Source organism: Pogoniulus pusillus, chromosome 5 (assembly GCF_015220805.1).
Source record: "Pogoniulus pusillus isolate bPogPus1 chromosome 5, bPogPus1.pri, whole genome shotgun sequence".
NCBI classification, from domain to species: Eukaryota; Metazoa; Chordata; class Aves; order Piciformes; family Lybiidae; genus Pogoniulus; species Pogoniulus pusillus.
Window position 1 is genome coordinate 22,751,700 of NC_087268.1, and position 19,696 is coordinate 22,771,395.

The 19,696-nt window shown below is 39.6% G+C and overlaps 1 protein-coding gene across 3 annotated transcripts in view; it reads left to right on the forward strand.

The window, feature by feature from the left end:
• Window positions 1-19,696, forward strand: part of HERC2 (HECT and RLD domain containing E3 ubiquitin protein ligase 2) — a 118,017-nt gene that overhangs the window by 4,695 nt on the left and 93,626 nt on the right. For 2 of the 3 annotated variants that reach the window (XM_064143509.1, XM_064143510.1), the window contains exons 3-4: window positions 5,876-5,990; window positions 17,154-17,291. In XM_064143509.1, coding sequence (XP_063999579.1) covers window positions 5,876-5,990; window positions 17,154-17,291 — 253 coding nt within the window. The remainder of the gene's footprint in view (window positions 1-5,875; window positions 5,991-17,153; window positions 17,292-19,696) is intronic. The other variant, XM_064143511.1, reaches the window with a different exon arrangement.

The window sequence follows — 19,696 nt, forward strand, 5'->3', positions numbered from 1 at the left end:
AATGGAAGAGAAGATGAAAATTGGTTACTTAATCCTAGATACTCAGTTTGATGAATCAAACAGTGCTTAAAATAATTATGATTTAATACATGTAGTGCTCTACTAATTTAGAACCTTATGCAGAGAACTTTAATTAGCGATGGCTGAATAATGAAAAACTAGAATTGCCATCAACTAATGGAGTTCTATGTGCATGTGTGTTTGACTGGTGTTTAATTAGCCTGCTTATTCTGGATCCTGTGCAGAACTATTGTGCTAAACAGCAGGGTTTAGAGGTGAAAAACTTACCTTTTCCTGTAATGCGGAAAAATCTTCAGGTGATAGGCAAGAAAGTTTTCATTGAGTTTGTGGTTGGCAGGCTGTTGGTATCATCTTCTTTTGCCACAGTAATGAGAGAGAGCTTTTTAAAATTAAACAGTCACCTCTAAGAGTTGCATTGGACTGAAATATTTTAATCTTGTCTTCAAAGTTAAATTCGGGATTTTGGTTTTCAAGAAAATCCCACTCTTCTAGCATCTAGATCTTTGCATGTAAGAAGATATTTTAACTAAGTGATATCTTGACTATTAAAGGAGTTAGTGAAAATTGCTTGTTCATTTTCTTCTTAGTTTTTGTTTTCTGATAAAAAAATGAAGAGCTTACTTGGAAGCTCTAGCAAACTGAAAATGAGAATTCCTGCATTTTTGAATGAAGTGAAATTTGCAGTAAAGTGTTGTTTGTTTGTTTGTTCTTTAATTAGTTTATAAATGATGTATGCTATCCCTCCAAAATCAATAATTGCAGGAGGGAGTACTATATGTGCAGTGGTAGGTTAGAGAAATTAAACATTTTTGCAAATGTTTCTGGCTCAAACAGAATTACTGTCCTGCAGATAGAGAAAGTTAGAGGAGTTACCTTCTAAGTTAGAGGGAATTGCAGTTTTTCTTTGCATGTGACCATTAATTGTTAAATAAATTTGGTTACAAATGTAATGCCTGTAGACTCCTATGGGGACATTTCTAGCTACAGATTCTAGCGATGTGGGGCTACTAAACTTGTCTGTCTTTGCTATCAGAGCTTTAGAGCAGTATGTTTACACCTAATGATGTTTCTCTGTGCTTTGCATAGGTGTGATAAGCAGCTGTTGTTTCAGGGCATGCTTCAGCAGGGAAGGAAGGAAGCTAGGACAAAGAAGGACTGGAAGTAACAACAATGAAAAAAGGAAATACAATTGAATGGATTAAAAAATGTGAAAACAACAGAGAGACTTGGGAAAGGACTGTTCTATGACTTTTCAGCCCAGTAACAGTGAAGAAAAAAGTTTAAAAAATCTGTTTCTAAAGGGAAATATTTTCGATGCCTATGGCTAGTGCAGAAGTAATTGAGTGCACGAACATACTCTCTCCCCCGTTCTCCCCACTGGCAATTCTGAGGTGAAGATTATTTAAGTAGCTTACGTTTTAAATCCATATTGATGTTTTGTCATTATGAAGTCACTTTAATTTCCAGGGCAGTTACATAATCCAGAGTGCTACCTGAATCAGTCTGTGCTCTTTTGTGCCATTTCATTTTTCTTGAGCTTGAGTTAACTTCTGTGCAGGCTTCTATGCTTTTTGCAAGAAAGATTATGAAACCAAGTCAAGAAGATGATCTGCTGTACCACATGGAGTAAGCCAGCCAACTTTAGAACAAAGTCACCGTTACTGATTATTCTTAAAATAACTTTTAAAAAGTGAAACTGTAGTGATGCTTTGAGAATTTTCAGTTATGCTTGCAAGATTTGATTTTCTTGAAGTGTAAGGAAATGTTAATGCAAATGCTTTATATTCTGGAGTTGTTGGGGATGGACAGAAATTTCACTGCCAGCAGCAGCAGTGAAATATGACAGCAGCATATGACAGCAACCGAGTTACAGAGCCCTTCGACTTAATTGTTGTACCATACAGAATAAATTACAATTTAACTGCAGAGATAACACTAGCAGAAGATTAGGGGGCTGCCCAGTTCACAGTGCAGTAGAAGTTCACTTAATTCAGAAACAGTGAAGACACCAAATGTATTTTTCTTCCCTTCTGCACCATCTGAACTTTCTTTAAAACACTGAGTGGAAGAAGAGCTGGTTTTTTTAAGTCAGACTTTTTTTGAAAATAGAAACCCAGGAGAGATGTTTGCAAACTTTATTCTGAACAAAGTTCTAATTTTCTTGTCTCAGCACATGTATGTTGATAGACTCCTTGCAAATGACTGGGTGCAAGAATTATTGAGAGTGAAAGGGGAAAGGGGTATGTACTTGTGCTTGCTAAGATAATCACTGCAGAAAGAAAGAAAAGCAGAATTGTGTAGTCAAAGCAGATATTTCACTTTTCTACTTTACCATTATCTTCAGCTGCTGGTTTCATGGAATCTCAAATGGTTGAGATTGGAAGAGGTCTCTGGAGGCCATCTAGTTCAACTGTGCTGCTCAAGCCAGCTGGCTAGGTCCAGGTCCAATAGCCTTTTGTATATTTCTCAAGTATGGAGACTCCTGAACAACATGTGCCAGTGCTTGGTCATCCTCACAGTGAAAAACTGTTTCCTGTTATTTAGAGGGAACCTCTTATGTTTCAGTGTGTGCCCACTGATTAAAGCCTGGCTCCATCTTCTTCTTCCATTCAGATATACATTGAGTTTCCCTTCTGAGCCTTCCTTTCTTGAGGTTGAACAGTCCCAGCTGTCTCACCCTTTTCTCGCAGGAGAGATGTTCTAGTCCCATACTCATCTTTGTTGCCCTTCATTGACCTTTCTCCAGGACATTCATGCCTCCTTTCTTTACTGGGAAGCATAAATGTGAACCAGATATCCAATTTGCGGCCTCTCCAGTGCTGAGTGGAGGGTAAGGATCACCTCACTTGACCTACTGGCAACGTTTCTAGTGCAGCTCGGGATGCCCATTAACCTTCACGGCAAGGGCATGTTACTGACACTTTCAACTCAGTGCCCACCAGGATTCTCAGGTTCTTTTCTGCAGAGCTACTTTTCAGCTGGGTAGCATTCAGGATGTTCTGCTGTCTGGGGTTGTTCCTCCCCTGGTGTAGTGCTTTGCACTTCGTCTTGCTGAACTTTGTAAGTTTCTTTTCAGGCCATTTCTCCAGCCTGTCAGCATCTCGCTGGATCACAGCGTGACTCTTTGGCATACTTGCCACTGCTCCCTGTTTCTGTTGTTTAAGTTAAGTATTTCTCTAAAGGGTGTTGTGAAGCTTCTATTATGGTTATGGAATAAAATTACTTGCATAATTTATCAGCTAAAGACTTGGAGTTTTTCTTTCACTTTTAGCTATCATTGTGGCAATTTGCTGTTTACTATGTCTGCTGAATGTTGAGTAGCTTAATAGTGAAATTGTTACAGTTAGAATTGAGCTGTCCACTGTGATGCCAGATGAATTGGTTGTAAATAGTGCTGCTTAATTGTTCTTTCAGTTGGTTGATTTGTTTATGGCTACAAAAAATGTCCAGTGTTCTTTTCTGTCCCCACTTCCCCTTCTCCCAGAACGTACACCACTGACAAAATGTGAACTGCAACCTGAATAAAAGCAAAATTGTTTATCTGAAGACTGCTTACAGTGTGAGCTTCCACATGAGGAGAAGGAGGGGGAGCATTCTGATCTTGGTTGTTGCTCTATCTTTAGGCAGCATACCAAGAAAAGTACTCTGACAAAGATAAGGGTTTGAACGCCAAACCCAAGGCAGAAGAAATTTGTTTACTTTTTAAGGTTTTAGCTGCTTTGGCAGGTTTGGATGAACTTTTGTGCCATGTGAAAGGATTAGAAGTTAAACTGGAGAAAACAAGTTTTATGGAATAGAACAGTGCTGCATTGTGAAGGCCCTTGAATTCAAAGCATGTAGGCCTTTATATTGTAAGCTTATGGACTGGGAGAACAATCTTCCATACCAAGGTGATCTGAGAATGTAAACCAAAGTGTACAAAAAGCCAGTTTACCAGTCAAAAATCTTAACTTTGTAAAAATTTATTAAGTAACTCATATGGAGGGTTGCCTCAGTCACCATTTTACAAGCTTATATTTTAATGTAGTATTCAACAGGTGAATGTTTATTTATTTTTCTTATTTTTGTCACACATGAACAAAGAAACCTCAAGCAGGTATATTTAGATATTTTTGGAAGAAAAAAAGAGTGAAAAATACATTAAGTACCCTATTGAAGTAAATGATCACATCTGCTGAAGGAAAAAGTGAACATTTGTTATTTTAAAAATACTTACAGACTGAAAACAATGCAAGAAATTCAACCAGTAGTAAATGGCTGAATTCTTTATTCTTGTTGAAATGCAGCTTAACTGCAGAACATTCTAATTTTCAAAAAATTAAGGCAGATATGAAGCTTTGGGCAAAAATACAGTATCTTTATCTGAAGAACAGGGAAGGTAAAGTGTGATCACAGTGTAATTCTGGTGCTGCACAGTTGATAAAACACATTTCATTGTGAGCTAGACATTTTTAAATTTGTAATTCTTTTCCCCTCTTACCCCCCTGAGATCAGGAAATAAATTGACACATGCAGTGTGTCAGTTTATATTTGGTACTGGAAGAAAAGTGATTAAAATAATTAATACATGTTGGAGGGAATTTGTGAAACATGCAATACAAAGTCAGGAAGCTGCCATGGTGATTGAGTGTGTTACAGTGGTGTCAAAACATGTAACTTGCCTTTAATTCTTGATGTTAACTGATACTAGGTAGATCAGCAAATGACTGTCTTGCTGGTGATTGTGGCTCTTAAACTATAATCTTTAATCCTTAGAATGTTTTTTAGGAAGGAGATCAAAATAAAGTATAAATGGACTTCTGTGTGTAACGATAAATGTTTTGCAGTTGTGTAAGCAACATCTTTGTATTGCTTCTCATTTAAGAGACTTTGGATTTGAATACTAGTTACATAACACAAAGATGCTTCTGAATAAGCTTCATTAGTGTTTTTTTTTTTTTGTCTCCACTGCACCACTTTGATATGCTAGAGGTGTTCAGATTTTTAGTGTACTCCTCCCTTACGCTATACAGTTATAAATCATACCATGTTTATTATGTAATTCACTTGGGATGTTGACACCTGTTTTGCAGCATTCTGTAGAGTAGAGAATAACACTAGAAGACAGATTATTCTGATTTCTAGGATTCTTCCTGGGAGATATAATTCGCTTGGTAGCTGACCTGGGCTGAGGCTGAGTTGGCTCCTTGTGGTTCCCACAGGCACAGCTGGTTTTAGTCTTATTCTGTTGCGTAATCTCTTTCAGCAGATGATCACACACATGCATTATGCTGCATGCAAGAGGAGGCATTGTAGCAGCTGGAAGGAAGAGGGAGGGTTGTGAGAGATGCTTTGCACAGCAGGACCAGTTTAAACTGATTAAATATGCTTATGAGTCTGTTCCTTGATGCCATGTGTTCTACCTGAGTGCCCAGCTGCTAAGTTGATGATATGGAGAGGGGACTGTATTGATTTTCTTCATACTTCTCTGTTTGGTGACTTGATGTAGCTTGACTGACTTAAGGAGTTCTTCTGGAAGGACAAAAAGGACACCCCACCCCATGCCCTCCTGATTATTGCATGTCATCGTGAATGTGGGGATAGTTCTGGATCAGAATTTTGCACTGAAAGAAAGTTCATCTTGCTGTATTTGATCCTATATAAAAATTGTTTTGCACTTCTAGTTTGAAAATAACATATCTTGAGAATTTGAGATCTTGAAATTCCTGTCATATACACACAGAGTGAATACACTGATTAAGTGATGGTTGTGTTTTCTTTCTTCAGGGACAAAATACAAAATTTGATGTATTTTAAATGCTAGCTTGAGAGAAAATTGTTATGTGTAACTATGTATAACATACTATTTTAACAGCTTGCATTTACAAGAGATGGACTATGTGGCTTGTGGAATGAAATGGTAAAAGATGGGGAGATTGTATATCCTGGAACAGAGCTAATGCAAAGTGGTGAACTACCTCCAAGAAAAGGTATTGATTTTGAAGTTGTTGTTTTTCTTCATACATTCGTTCTTTCCTCGTGAAAATGAAATTTCGTATTGTCATAGAACTCTGGTTTATCATCGTTTGTCTGTACTATTTGTGGGTGTTATGTTTTGAATTAAATACAGTTGGAACTGATCTCTTTAAAGTGCACAGAAGGCTGATGTCTAAGCCTTCAAATGAAGGCTTAAATCTGTCCCAGCCTTCCGAAATTAAACTTCATAACTGGATATGTTGTTATGAGAGAGGCTCGGCAGTGTCCTTTGGTTTGGTATGCTTGATGTGCTTGTTTAAAGGAAGTGGACTGAGGGAATGGACTAAAGCAGATACTGCTATTTCTAATTATTACAGTCTTCATGAGTTAATTAAAGATCAGCTAAAAATTGTCTGCAATTTGACTGAGAATGTAAGGCTTAGCTTTTGCATTTTTTAAAATGTTTTTCCTGTCCTCCAGTATACCTGTGCTAGTTTGGGGATAATTGGAATATTTTAATGAAATGAAATCATTGGCTGTGAAAAGAAAGTAATACTGATGTCTGTATCACTTCTTGGTTCTGCTGAGGGACATAAATAGTCAAAATACAAACAAAGTCTCTCATGACTTCTTTGGTCTATGTGCTTGGTTGCATTTTGCCTTTACTCCTCTGTATGAAACCTATGTAACTTGATCTAGTAATTTCTTTCTAACCGCTTTATCATCTCTGGCATCTCACTCCTGCTTATCTGTGAATTAATCACGTAAGCTTTCAAATGAGGGTTTATATTGATTATTTTCTGAGATAACAACAGGTGGGAAGAAGGAGAGGGAGTTAATGGGAACCCTTCTGGGCAGCCCTGCTGCTCGGGAGGGATTTTGAATTTCTCTATTACTTCTAACTTGTATATAATTGTAAATATTATGTATATATGCTTGTAAATACTGTGGTTCATCTTACTTCCAGCAGTCTGAGCTAGTCTGGTGAATCTTGGGTTGAGGGGCAGAGAACAACTAAACCACCACAGAACCTGAGAGCAGTTCAAACACTCTGAATCCTGCACACAGAGTAATGTGTATTTAGAGAGATCACTTTGGTGGACATGAACTCTGTTTCATGTTGGACTATGCCAAAATGGAGCTATTCTCCTCTTGCCTTTTTTGCTTTTTCTAGTGGTGGTGCTCTTTTAACTCCTTATTGAGCATAAATTTAACTTACCTGAAATAGGCTCCCTGGATGGTCACATAAGTTCTTTTCAGTAATGTATGTGACCCCAAATAAGTGAGGTCATGTCTAGGAGAAAGGTGGAAATACTATCTTTGGTAGTAATGATGTTCTGTTACTTTCTGTACTGTTGGATAAACATGACTTTTCAAACCAGTAATGCTCAATTCCTTACAGAGGTAAATCATAGGTACAAAAAAAAAGTCTTTAAAAATTGTGAGTGGAGATGGAAGTCTTTTTGACTAAAAAGTTACTTTTACAGGAAAGCAGCTATAAAAAATAGTTGAAGTTGTGAGTGGCTATGCACTGTCATAGTGGTGTTGGTTCCTTCTCCATGTGGAGAGGAAATGGCTTCTCTCCATGATGAGAGGAAATGGCTTAAGTTGTGACAGGGGAGGTTAATTTGGACATCTGGAAATCTTTCTTTGAGAGAGGTTGAGGCATTGGAACAGGTTGCCCTTGGAGGTGTTCAAGAAGCATGTAGATGTGACAGGATTTGGTTTAGTGGTCACAGTAGTTGGGTTATGGTTGGACTTGATCTTAAAGGTAATTTACGACCTCAATGATTTGATGATTCTGTAACAATTTGAGAGTCAGAAAACTTTTTGGTTCTGTTTTTGCTGCTGGCCATTTTGAATGTTAATGTTCACACTGGAGTAAAATGCAGCTAATCTTATCAGAAAGGCTACTACAACAGCTGCCTATAAAATAGAGGTAGTGTGGTATTTTTTCTTAGGATTGGATAAATTTCTATGTATTACTAAACGATATCATAAACTTGATGGAGAGAAGGGAAGGGTCATCCTTTAAAAGAACTGTGGTGAATGCTTTCACATTTGTTGACAGCTCGTGACAGAGATATTGAGGTGGTGATGGTATGATGAGTCAATGCATTGCTTTCACATGGCAGAAAGATAGCAAACACTTGCAATAATAATAAAGACAATATAGTAAATACATGCCTTGCAAAGGAAATGGATGCAATTTTCTTTTCTTATGCTACATGTGCATTAACAGAACCATAGAATGGTAGGGATTGGAAGGGACCTTCAGACATTGAGTCCAGGTCCTCTGCCAAAGCAGGATCACCTGTGGCAGGCCTCACAGGAACACATCAGGGCAGGTTATGAAAGTCTCCAGAGAAAGAGACTCCACAAGTCTTTGGGCAGCTTCTTCCAGTGCTCCACCACCCTCACTGTAAAGGAGTGTCTCCTCATTTTCAGGTGAAACCTCTTATGTCCTGGCTTGTACCTATTCCTTGTCCAATCATAGAATCAGCCAGAGTTGGAAGGGGCTGCAAGGATCATCTAGTTCCAACCCCCTTGCCATGTGTAGGGACATCCTGCCCTAGATCAGGCTGGCCAGAGCCTCATCCAGCCTGGCCTTAAACACCTCCAGGGATGGGGCCTCAACCACCTCCCCGGGCAACCCTTTCCAGGCTCTCACCACTCTCGTGCTGAAGAACTTCCTCCTCAGATCCAGTCTGAATCTCCCCACCTCCAGCTTTGTTCCATTCCCCCTAGTCCTGTCACTACCTGATAGCCTAAAAAGTCCCTCCCTAGCTTTTTTGTAGGCCCACTTCAGATACTAGGATGCCACAATAAGGTCACCTGGGAGCCTCCTCTTCTCCAGACTGAACAGCCCCAAGTCTTTCAGTCTGTCCTCATAGGAGAGGTGCTCCAGCCCTCTGATCATCCTTGTGGCCCGTTTATGGACACAACTCCAGCATCTCCACATCCCTCTTATAATAGGAGCTCCAGAACTGGATGCAGTACTCCAGATGGAGTCTCAGCAGAGTGGAGTACAGGAGGAGAATCACCTCCCTCGACCTGCTGGGCACACTTCTCGTGATGCAGCCCAGGAACCTGGATGGCCCTCTGAGCTGTGAGTGCACACTACTGGTTCATGTTGTGCTTCTTGTACACCAGCACCCCAGGTCCCTCTCCCCAGGGCTGCTCTCCAGCCAGTCATTGCCCAGGCTGTATTTGTGCTTGGGATTGCCACAACCCAGATGCAGGACCATGCACTTGGTCTTGCTGAACCTCATGAGTTTGGCTTGTGCCCACCTCTGCAGCCTGTCCAGGTCCCTCTGGATGGCATCCCTTCCCTCCAGCATGTCTTCTGCAACACAGATCTTAGTGTCGTTAGCAAACTTACTGAGGGTGCACTCACTGCCTCTATCCATGTCACTGACAGAGATTTTGAACAAGATTGGTCCCAGGACTGATACTTGAGGGACTCTGCTTGTCACTGGCCTCCACTTGGACATGGATCTGTTTGACAGCCACTGTTTGGGTGTGGCTATCAAGCCAGTTCTTTATCCATCTAGTGGTCCACCCAGCAAGCCCATGTTTCACCAGCTTGGATGCCAGGATGTGGTGCGGGACAGTGTCAGAGAGCTTGTTCAGGTTCAGGTAAATGACATTAGTTGCTCGCCCCTCATCTATTAATGTTAATATTAATCACTGGGCACCATTGTTTTTCGAGCTGTAACTATGCTGGATTTTGACAGAAGACTATTCTTCCAGTATCCTTATAACACAGAGAATTAGTTAGTGGTGCTATCGTGCTTTCAGTAATTCTGAGAAAGCTTATAGAAAGATATCATGATATAATTGGGTTTTGTTTTTAGGGGAATCGTTGAAATATCAACTAGGAAAATGCAATCTATATGATCCAAAAATTTGGAGAGAAATAGAAAAAATAGAAGTGCTAGGCAATTCAATCACTTGTGACTTCACATAGTCCTCCACATGTGGGAAACTTACTCATAGTGATATTGAGGTGGCTGTGTGTTGTTTTTTTAATGCTGTCTGGCTCTATAACTTTGAAAGATCAAAAAGGTATGAAGTGTTAAAGGCCGTAGGTTGCTGTTACTTAGAACCCCAGAAATTCCAATGGTTTACTATAGAAATAAGGGATTTTGTTTAGATTAAAATATCAGTGGGCCAAGCTGTAAAGTTTGGTAGCTTGCTTTTATCTGTGGTGTTCTGATTTCCTTTTGTGTTTGGTTGAAACAAGACTGCCACTGGTTTCTAGTACTATATTGTGTGTTGACTGTAATTAGCTGCACCCCCCCCACCCCCCAGCTTCTCTCTTGCTGCCCCTCCTCAACAGGATGAACGGAGAAAATAAAGTGGCAAAGCTTCTGGGTTGAGGTGAGGCCAGGGAGATAATTTTTTTTATTGTCATGGGTGAAATAGACTTGATGTGGGGAAAATTAATTTGTTGCAAATTAAGGTAGAGTTGAATAATGTGTAGCAAAGATAAAAATTAAAACTATAAATTTGCCTCTGCCTTCTTCTGGAGGGGTTAAATGTAGGTATTATTTAGCAGAGATCACATCTGTTCCTTTTCATGTCTGGAGTGTCAATGCTTTTCTACATAGGTGCATCTAAAACATCCATTTCCTGAAAAGCCACAGTGATCTAAAAAATTAAATAGAATAATAGAATCAGCCAGGTTGGAATAGGTTGGACTGGATGATCTTGGAGGTCTATCTCCCAGCCCTATCCAGTCAACTAGACCATGACACTAAATGCCTCATCCAGTCTGTTTTGGAACACTTCCAGGGACAGCGACTCCACCACTTCCCTGAGCAGCCCATTCCAATGGCAAATCGCTCTCTCTGTCATGAACTTGCTCCTAACATCCAGCCTATACCTCCCCTGGCACAACTTGAGACTGTATCTCCTTATTGTGTTGCTGGTTGAGATTTTGCGTCTTTTAATTCATGTATGAATTCTCTTGGAGTGAAGCTGTTCTTCATAGTTGCCGTTGTGCTGGCCTATTGGAGTGGTAAAATAAAACCATCTTGCTTACTAGACTTGAGCTTTGAGAAAAAAAATTCTAATTAAGACTATTTTTGTTCAGTGCAACCAGACTGTATTTTGTTCCATTAGGCTGCTTTGAATCATGGCATGAGAAAAGTTGGTGGTCACTTTGCACCTCTGAACTTGCAGCTTTAGACTTTAATTTTATTATATTAATTTTGAGTATTTCAGTCTGTTTAGTTGGTAGCTGCTTTTTTTTTCATAAAGGATCTACCAGTGTATTTCAAGAGAAGTGGGAAAAGTATGTACAAGTAGTGGATTTATATAAACCCCAATACTTTTAATGTAAAAGTGATATATTAAAATACTAATTTCAGTGTTCAGGTTATGTTGCTAAATTGATAAATTTGGTGACATAGAGTTCTTTTTATTCAGTCTGCTTTAAGAAGTTTTGATTTATGCCCATCCTTTTTAGCATCCCTGCCTCACTAGTGATTGAGCTCTCTTTTGATGTTGACCGAGCTGCTCAGAAGAGGCACTTCATTTTTCCAGTGGATATCAGCAGTGGCAACAGGCTGGAAGAACATGATAGTGATAGTGAAAAGCATTCCTTTTCCTTTTCTCTCTAGAGAGAATATGCAAGTAGTGTATATTTTTTTTTCTCTAACATTTGGTTAGGAATAATTGTGGGTGCATTTGTAGGGGCTGTTGCTTTGCAGTCAATATGTAAGTGACTTGAGCACAGCAGGTAAAACATTGGTCAGCCCGAGGATGCTGTGTCCAAGTCATGCAGCTGTGCTGTGCAAAAGCAAGGTTAGCCTGAGGATGTTGTGTCCTTGTCGTGCAGCTGTGCAAAGAAAACAAAGTAGTAAATCAGTCACGGACATACCTTAGAGCGGAGGACTTGGACATCAGTCTGGTGTATGAGAACACGTACTGCTTGTTAAAATACTTTTGTATCTATTAATGATTATGCTTTAAACCACAAAAATGTGTAGCATGGACCAATTAGAAGTCGACATGTAATCCTGTAACAGTATAAAAAGCCTTCTGATTTGTGTATTAAACGGCTTACATTTACACTTCATATGGAGTCCATAAGTCCATTTGCCTCAACTTCAGCAAGCAGTCTGCAGTATGCGACAAATAACCTCTTTGTTTTTTCTTCATGGCACTTTCAAAGAAACATACTTGATAAATGCCTTCAGCAGAATGTGTTTGCATGTTTCCAAGTATCATCTGAGGACACAGCTGTGACAGTAGTGATGTCCAAATACAGGTGCACTTGCAGCCTGTCTTGTACTTAAAAGATAATAAGGGTGCCCTCAGGAAATCTGGATGAAATTTATATCTTGTATAGTGGAAGCTATCACAGTATTATTAGGATTGGAAGAGACCTCACAGATCATCAAGTCCAACCCTTTACCACAGATCTCAAGGCTAGACCATGGCACCAAGTGCCACGTCCAGTCCTGCCTTGAACAGCTTCAGGGACGGTGAAATGTACTGGAAATAATAAAAAAACTATTCAATAATGTTATTCTTACTAAATTTTTGTTAGAGAACCATCGCTATATTTTTTTAAGACATATAATCATGGACTGGTCAGGTCTGTCTCTCTCTTTTTTTTCTTTTTTTCTCCAGTTTTTAATTGTTCATTTCTCCAATGTCTGTGTAGGTGGTTATTAACTGTTTTAAGTTCTGGGGCAAAAATACAAAATATTCAGCTTCGTGCCTGCCTTTGGTAAGCACTGTGGGCTTCCTGAGAGTTGGATCTGTGTCAGTCTAGTTCCATTGAATCCACAAACCTCATTTGGTGTTGCAGCTGTGAATACTTAATGCCACAAGTGATTCCAGAGAGGCTGTCAGAAACCAAACCTTTATGATAAAAACAATATGTGGGATTTGGTTGTTGTGGCTGCGTTTCAGACCACAGAGGTATCAAATCATAGTAACAATCAGACATAGAGCCTCCTTTCTTTTTTGTGTAGGAAGGAACTTCTTAAAACTGAGAAGTGCCTCTTTTCTGTACTTCTTTTCTGCTTCCCCCAACTTGGCTTCATTTGCTGTACCCAGCTCAATCATTCAGTGCTTAGTTATGGATTATAGTACTCTTCTGCAGGACAGGGGAAGGTCTGTAGTCACTCTGCTGGACAATTTCATTTCCTAAATGTGAAATGCTTTGTTAATATTCATCAGAGAGTAGAAAGAATTAATTTTAACAAACAGTATGCCAGGGAAGAAAGAAAACTTTTGTTTCTGATTAGGAGATAATAATCTTCTGTTCTCTGGACTCTTGCACCTGAAAGGCTGTGTAAATATGGTTTGTAAATGTTAGGCATGGATCCTTCCTGCACAAAGAGCTATCAGTTGAAGTGCACGCATACAGGTAAAATAAATAGTCTTTGACAAGAATCACAGTATTATTGTGTATTACAGCGGAAATACTTCCTGGATCTGAGATGATCAAATACTATTTTAGAGTGGTTGTAAAATGCAGCCTTTGCCTAAAGCACACTGCTCAAGTTTTTTCTTGACTGACAACTTCTGTTGGGAAACTGTTCCAACTGTTCTACTAAGGGATTCTTCATTGGCATTTAAGAGCAGTACGAGATTATACTGTAACAGCTGTTGGAAGTGACTGTGTGGTGTCAGCTATTTTCTTCATTAAATGCAACATGTAAATTCCACCTTTAGTTGCTTCTTTTTGCCCTCTTCATACAGGATTAGGCTATTGCTGTGCAAGATAGAGCACATATGGTGAGCTACTGCACTTTGGTTTGAGGGCTGCCTTTTAACTGAGGATGCCTACTTTGATTGTTCACTTTTGACTAAGTATACCTGCCTCAGCTTGAAGGCTTAAGGTTGTAAACCTAAACATAGTTAAGAGAAAGCTGTTTCAGGGTAATGTTACACTGTTGTGGCCATGTTGGTTTTCACTACCAGTCAGTGTCTACCTTTCTTGGAGTCTAGGAACTGTTTGGCGAAATGAACATTTGCCTCTCTTTTTCCAGTGTCCCAGTAAGGACTTGCACTGACACAGCTTCAGAAAGTTAAAACAATTAAGTGGCTTAATTGTCCAAACAACAGGTTTGGGATTGTCAATGATCAAGTCACTGATTGCAAGGTGATCTCAGAGTCCTTCTTGTGGATTTGTGTGTTCAGGTTGTTTTTATTCAATATGAAGCTTGATTTCCACCTGAACTTGGATCCTTCTGGATTTGCAGTAAGGAGTTATGCAAAATAATTAAGTTCATAGCCTTTCGCTGTCATCCTTTGCCAAGGATTTGTTTAATCAGTGTTACAAGTTTTCTCACAGTTGCCTTTGAAGTGTAGTGTCTTGGCACAACACTAACACTTTCTACTCACTAACTAAAATCACAGACCCTGCAAAGTAGGCCTCTAGATGTGTGGGTGAGTGGAGAAGCAGTGAGATTATGGTGTTACTGTGAGAATATTCTGAACTATTGAGTCTAAATGGGGTCTTTAGTCACTGATTTAACTTTTGTAATTGAACCTGTGCCTGTAATTGTATTTGCTTGTGCCTTGGAATAGAAACAGCTGAATTCAGTCAGAATTTGGACATGTGTTACTGTGGTGATGACTGCTGTACCGTCCAGACTGCTTTTCACTTTTCTCAAGCGACTTTGCGATGCCTTTCCTAGTCCACAATCTCAACCACAGTGTGCATGCTGCAGTTATTTCCCCTTCTTTCCTGTTCTCCTTCGGTCTTATTCGGAGAATGGTTTGGGTTGGAATGGACCTTGGAGATCATTTGCTTCACCCTTCCTAGCATTGGCAGTGCCACCTTCCACTAGAAGAGACTGCTAAGGCCTCGTGCAACCTGGTGTTGAACACCTCCAGAGAGGAAGCATCCATGACCTCCCTGAGCAACCTGTTCCAGTGTCTCACCACTCTTACTGTAAAGAATTTCTTTCTAATATCCAGTATAAACTTACCTTCCTCAAACGTCAATCCATTCTGTCTTGTCACAACAAACTCTTGTAAAAAATCCCTCCCCAGCTTTCTTGTAGCATCTCTCAGGTACTGGGAGGTAGCTGTAAGGTCTCCTTGGAACTGTCTTTTCTCCAGGCTGAACAGCCCCAGCTCTCTTAGCCTGTCCCTAAAAGGGAAGTCCTCAAGCACTGTGATCATCTTTGTGTCCCTCTTCTGTGCCCACTCCAGCAGTTTGATGTCCTCCTTACACTGGGGGCACCAGAACTGAATACAGTAGACCAGGTAGGGTCTCATGAGAGCAGAGTGTAAAGGTGGAGAATCACTTCCCTTGTCCTGATGATTATACTCTTTGGATGCAGCCCAGGGTATGGTTGGCCTTCTGAGCTTCAGGAGCTTGTTGACAGCTCATGTTGAGGTTTTCATCAGGTGACACCCCCAAGTCTTTCTCCTCGAGACTGTTCTCAAGCCACTCTTCTCCCAGCCCAGGATTGCCCCAACCCAGGTGTAGGACCTTGCATTTGGTCTTGTTAAATTTTGTGAAGTTGGCATCGGCCCACCTCTCAAGCCTGTCCAAGTCTGTCTGGATGACATCCATTCCTTCCAGTTTGTCAACTGCACAATACAGCTTGGTGTCATCTGCAGACTTGCTGAGTGTAGTCCCACTGTCCATGTCGCTGACAAAAGTGTTTAACTGCAATGCACCCAGTACCAATACTTGATGGATGCCACTTAGCACTGGTCTCAGTTGGGATACTGAGCTGTCACATGCAGCTCTCTGTGCCCACCTAGCCAGTTCCTTATCCTAGTGAGTGGTCCACTCCTCTCAAGTCCAGTCTTTTCCAATGTGGGGACCAGGACATCATGTGGGACAGTGCCAGATGCTTTACACGTCTCATCTACCATTTTGTGAGCACTAGTGTTTGTACATGTTAGAAACCACTGGCTTTAATTATATAATTAAGGCACCTTTAAAACTTACTTTAGGAGGTGCTATTGTCTACAGCTTAACTTAGGAGGCAATCACAGATCCAGTTACAAGATCGTGCATTCATTTTTCTTCAGGCCAAATGGAAAGAATAGTTGAATGTTTTTGTACATTGTGATAGGTGCATTTTGTGTGTTCTGAGTTAATGAGAGCTTTTGGTCTTCAAGGAGACTAATGCTGAGTCTCAGGCAGGCTGCAGTCTGATGTGCTGTGGCTGGCTGCAGCTGTAAGCTTGCTTTATTGTTGGCTTGTGAAGTATGCTGGTACAAATGCACATGATTTAGGTGCGAGGCCTGACATAGGACAATGAAGTTCCAATGCTTTTCTGGCTTGTGGCTGTGAGATTTTGATGGGGAGTCTCTGTAGACTAGATGGGCATGTTGGAATTGAGGACCAGTCATTTTTAAGAACCTTGTGTAAATGTCTGGAGCTACATTCTTCATGGCTTAGTTTCAAATGCTGGACTTGAGAAATTTTTGTGGCTATTTTGAGAAGTGAGAGAAGGAGTTGCCAATGCGGCCCTTAATTGTAAGGCAATCTTGTGCATTGAACTGGCTGGAAGTACAGATATGAGATTCTGTATCCCCATTATGAATAGGAAGGACTTCCAGCTGTCTAGTTCTACTGTGTTTAGAAAATTGGGACTTTGATGCAGCCTTTGATTATGGAGAGAAGTGACTAATGTCTGTGTTCTGGCTTTATGAAAGTAATCTGAAAAGGACTGCAAATGCTGTTTTGCTTCTTGTGCTGAAAACGGTGGTATTATTTTCATTACTTACTAGTAATTACTAAGATGCTGGATGTGTTACAAATGTTGCAATACTGCTGCATGAAATTAGTATAAATGCCAATTTATAGCTCTCCTTGATTTTCAAAATGAAGGCAATTGCTATTAAAAAAAATTCTCTTTGTGGTGGAAATGGAATATAAAACCAAGTAAATACTATAGAAATGAGGATAGCTGTGAGCAAATTCTGATTTACAGTGCATCCTTTGTGATATTAAATGTTCCTTCTCCCTAGGAGGTTACAGCAATGATGTTTGAATTCTAAGGTCACTGTCTTACAAAATGTAGCATGAGACCTAGCACCTGTGACAGTTAACTGGTAAAATACAGTCCTGTATTGACAGGCACTATTGCTGGACATTTCACCTTTGCATTTCTAATCTGAGATGGAATTCAAGGAGGAATTAGCTTAACTGCTCTTTTTTTGTTTTCCCTTTTTTTTTGCTGTAGATGATAGCACTGAATGCCAAACTGCATCAAAAAAAGAAGAACAAAATGACAAAGAAAAGAAAGATGAAGAAGAGACTCCACTGCCCACTTACAAGGCCAAATCAATTGTTGAGAGTTGGGTGTGGGGCAAACAACCAGGTATTAAAGGTGTTTTGGTCATTCTGACTTACCGACTATGTATTATATATTGATCACTGCTTTTGTAGCATCAGGAAGTAATTGGATGAAATGTACTTGCTAGCAGATGCTATTGTTGGGTTGATGGAATAAATTGGATAAGTGGTTAACTGTGATTGAAGTTAAACATTTACTATAATTGCCTTAAATTAGACTCATGACTTGAAGAGTCAGTTTGCACCTTTCATGCTACTTGAATGAATGATAAACTGACTTGGGGCAATGCAGTGATACAGTGAAATGTTATGATGTATTCAGAATACCTACTTTCAGTTGCAGACATTAAAAAGAATTTGTTTAGTTTCTGAAGCCTGAATTTTCTGCAGGCAATAAAGGTTTAATAGGTGATTTTTATTTGCAGTTTCATTATCTGACAGAGTGAATCATAAGAGGAAGGCTGAAATTGTTACTTCAATTAACTGTCCATCCTGAATTTTGCTGACAGTAATCTCATCTATGATGACAGCAGAAAGTTGTTTTTGTATTAACATCTTCGTGTATAACTCTCTATTTCTCTGATTTTTTTTTTATATATTGAAGCCAATTGATGTTCATTGCTGTTGTATTAACATCTTCGTGTATAACTCTCTATTTCCCTGATTTTTTTTTTTTACATATTGAAGCCAGTTGATGTTCATTGCTGTTGATACTGCAGAGCAGCAATTCGTTGTATAAAATTGTCCATGTTTAAAAACAGCAGATTAGAAGAAGCTTCACTTCAGTGATTTGTTTTGTAGTTCTGGTGCATGATATCTTCTGATTCAGATGTCGGCATGTACAAACCTTGGAGACATCTGGTGTGCCTCTTTTCCTTTCCCCTCATGCAGAAAAAACTTGAAGATCCTTGGGGAAAGTATTGTCTTTTCAGCACCAGAATCTCTATCTGTGTAGCCCTGTTTGCTGGGGAATCTGATTTTTGTAGAGCCACAGTCTGCTGTCCTCTGCTCTGTGCCAGCCAGCTTGCTCTCCTTTCTTGAGGATGAGAGGACAGATGGACTTGCTGTCTCTCTAGTAGTGGGAAGGAGTTTTTGCAGCAGGAATGAAGAGTTTCCACTACAGTGAAAGGAGGAATGAGAACTGAATGCATTGAAGATGTGCAAGATGAGGGTCACATTACTTTTGTGTTTTTACATAGTGTTTGTTGCTCAATAATAAAGCAAGACTATTTTTAAAAATGGTAATCTAAATGACAGATATTTCACCATCTTACCAAATGTCTCCCAACTCACCAAGGTGTGTAGAATGAGACATGGCCTTTAAGTTCATTCTCCAATTATTTCTTAAGAAAAAGAAAGGGTTTTGGTGTGTGGTTTTTTTTTTTTTTTATAAAAAGGCAATATATGTGTGTTTGGCATTTTCAGAAAGAAATAACTTGCTATCTTATATTTACATTGAGTGCTTTAATATGGTTTATTGGTGCACATACATGGATACTTACTCTAAAAATAGCTTATGAAGGTCAGGGGGCCATGTGATGTCCCTTCCTCTTTGGTCTGAGAGATTTGTGAGAGTACACAAAAAAATCTGTTGATAAATTGTGTCAGTGGTCAGTAATTTTTGCCCCACTCCAACCCCACACGTGTTTTGTAGTCCAGAGAAGCAGAATGCTTTCTCAAGTTATAATTTATACTAGATCACTTTTTTGCCAGAACAGGGCAAAGAGATCATAGCTTTAAAAAAAAAAATTAAAATGTCTTCTTATGCCAGGTACTGTAAAAATGTGTAAGATAGTAATAAATACATGAGTAAATCATTACTTGATTTGAAAATGTATTTCCTTTCCTCTTGAATTTTAGTATTTATTTCATGTTCAACTCTGACTCATTTTTAGGCTAACTTGTGCTGAGTGTTTCTTTAAAACATCTTCCTTGTATCTGATTCTTACCAGATTGTGTGTTTATTTACCAGTAAGACTGCTGCTTCACCTTTGTTTGTGCAGGCTCTGTTTTGAAGAGACTGCCTTGAGTTGGCACAGGTGTAGGCACTCAGCAGTGTCTGAACTGCATGGGTGTTTGAATGCAAAGAAAAGGGAGTAGAGAAACAGTCTGTTGGAGGCAAAATTCCATGGTGGCAGAGAAACGGTTTGTCAAAGACAAACTTCCATGGCAGCATAGCTTCCATGATAGTGGATCGATTTCTTCTTGAATCTGCTTTACTGTAATGTAAAGGTCTCTTTCTTGAGTGTAAGGTTGTTTGGAGTACTTGTAACAGTAAAAGCTGGGATTTTTTTTCCCTTGCTGATCAGTGTACATCTATGATTTTGTTGCTCACTTCTCTGTCAGTTGCAAAAACTATGCAGGCAATTATCTTTACTAATGTAGTACCGACAGTCCTAACGACCTCAGTATTTGTCTCATTTCCACACA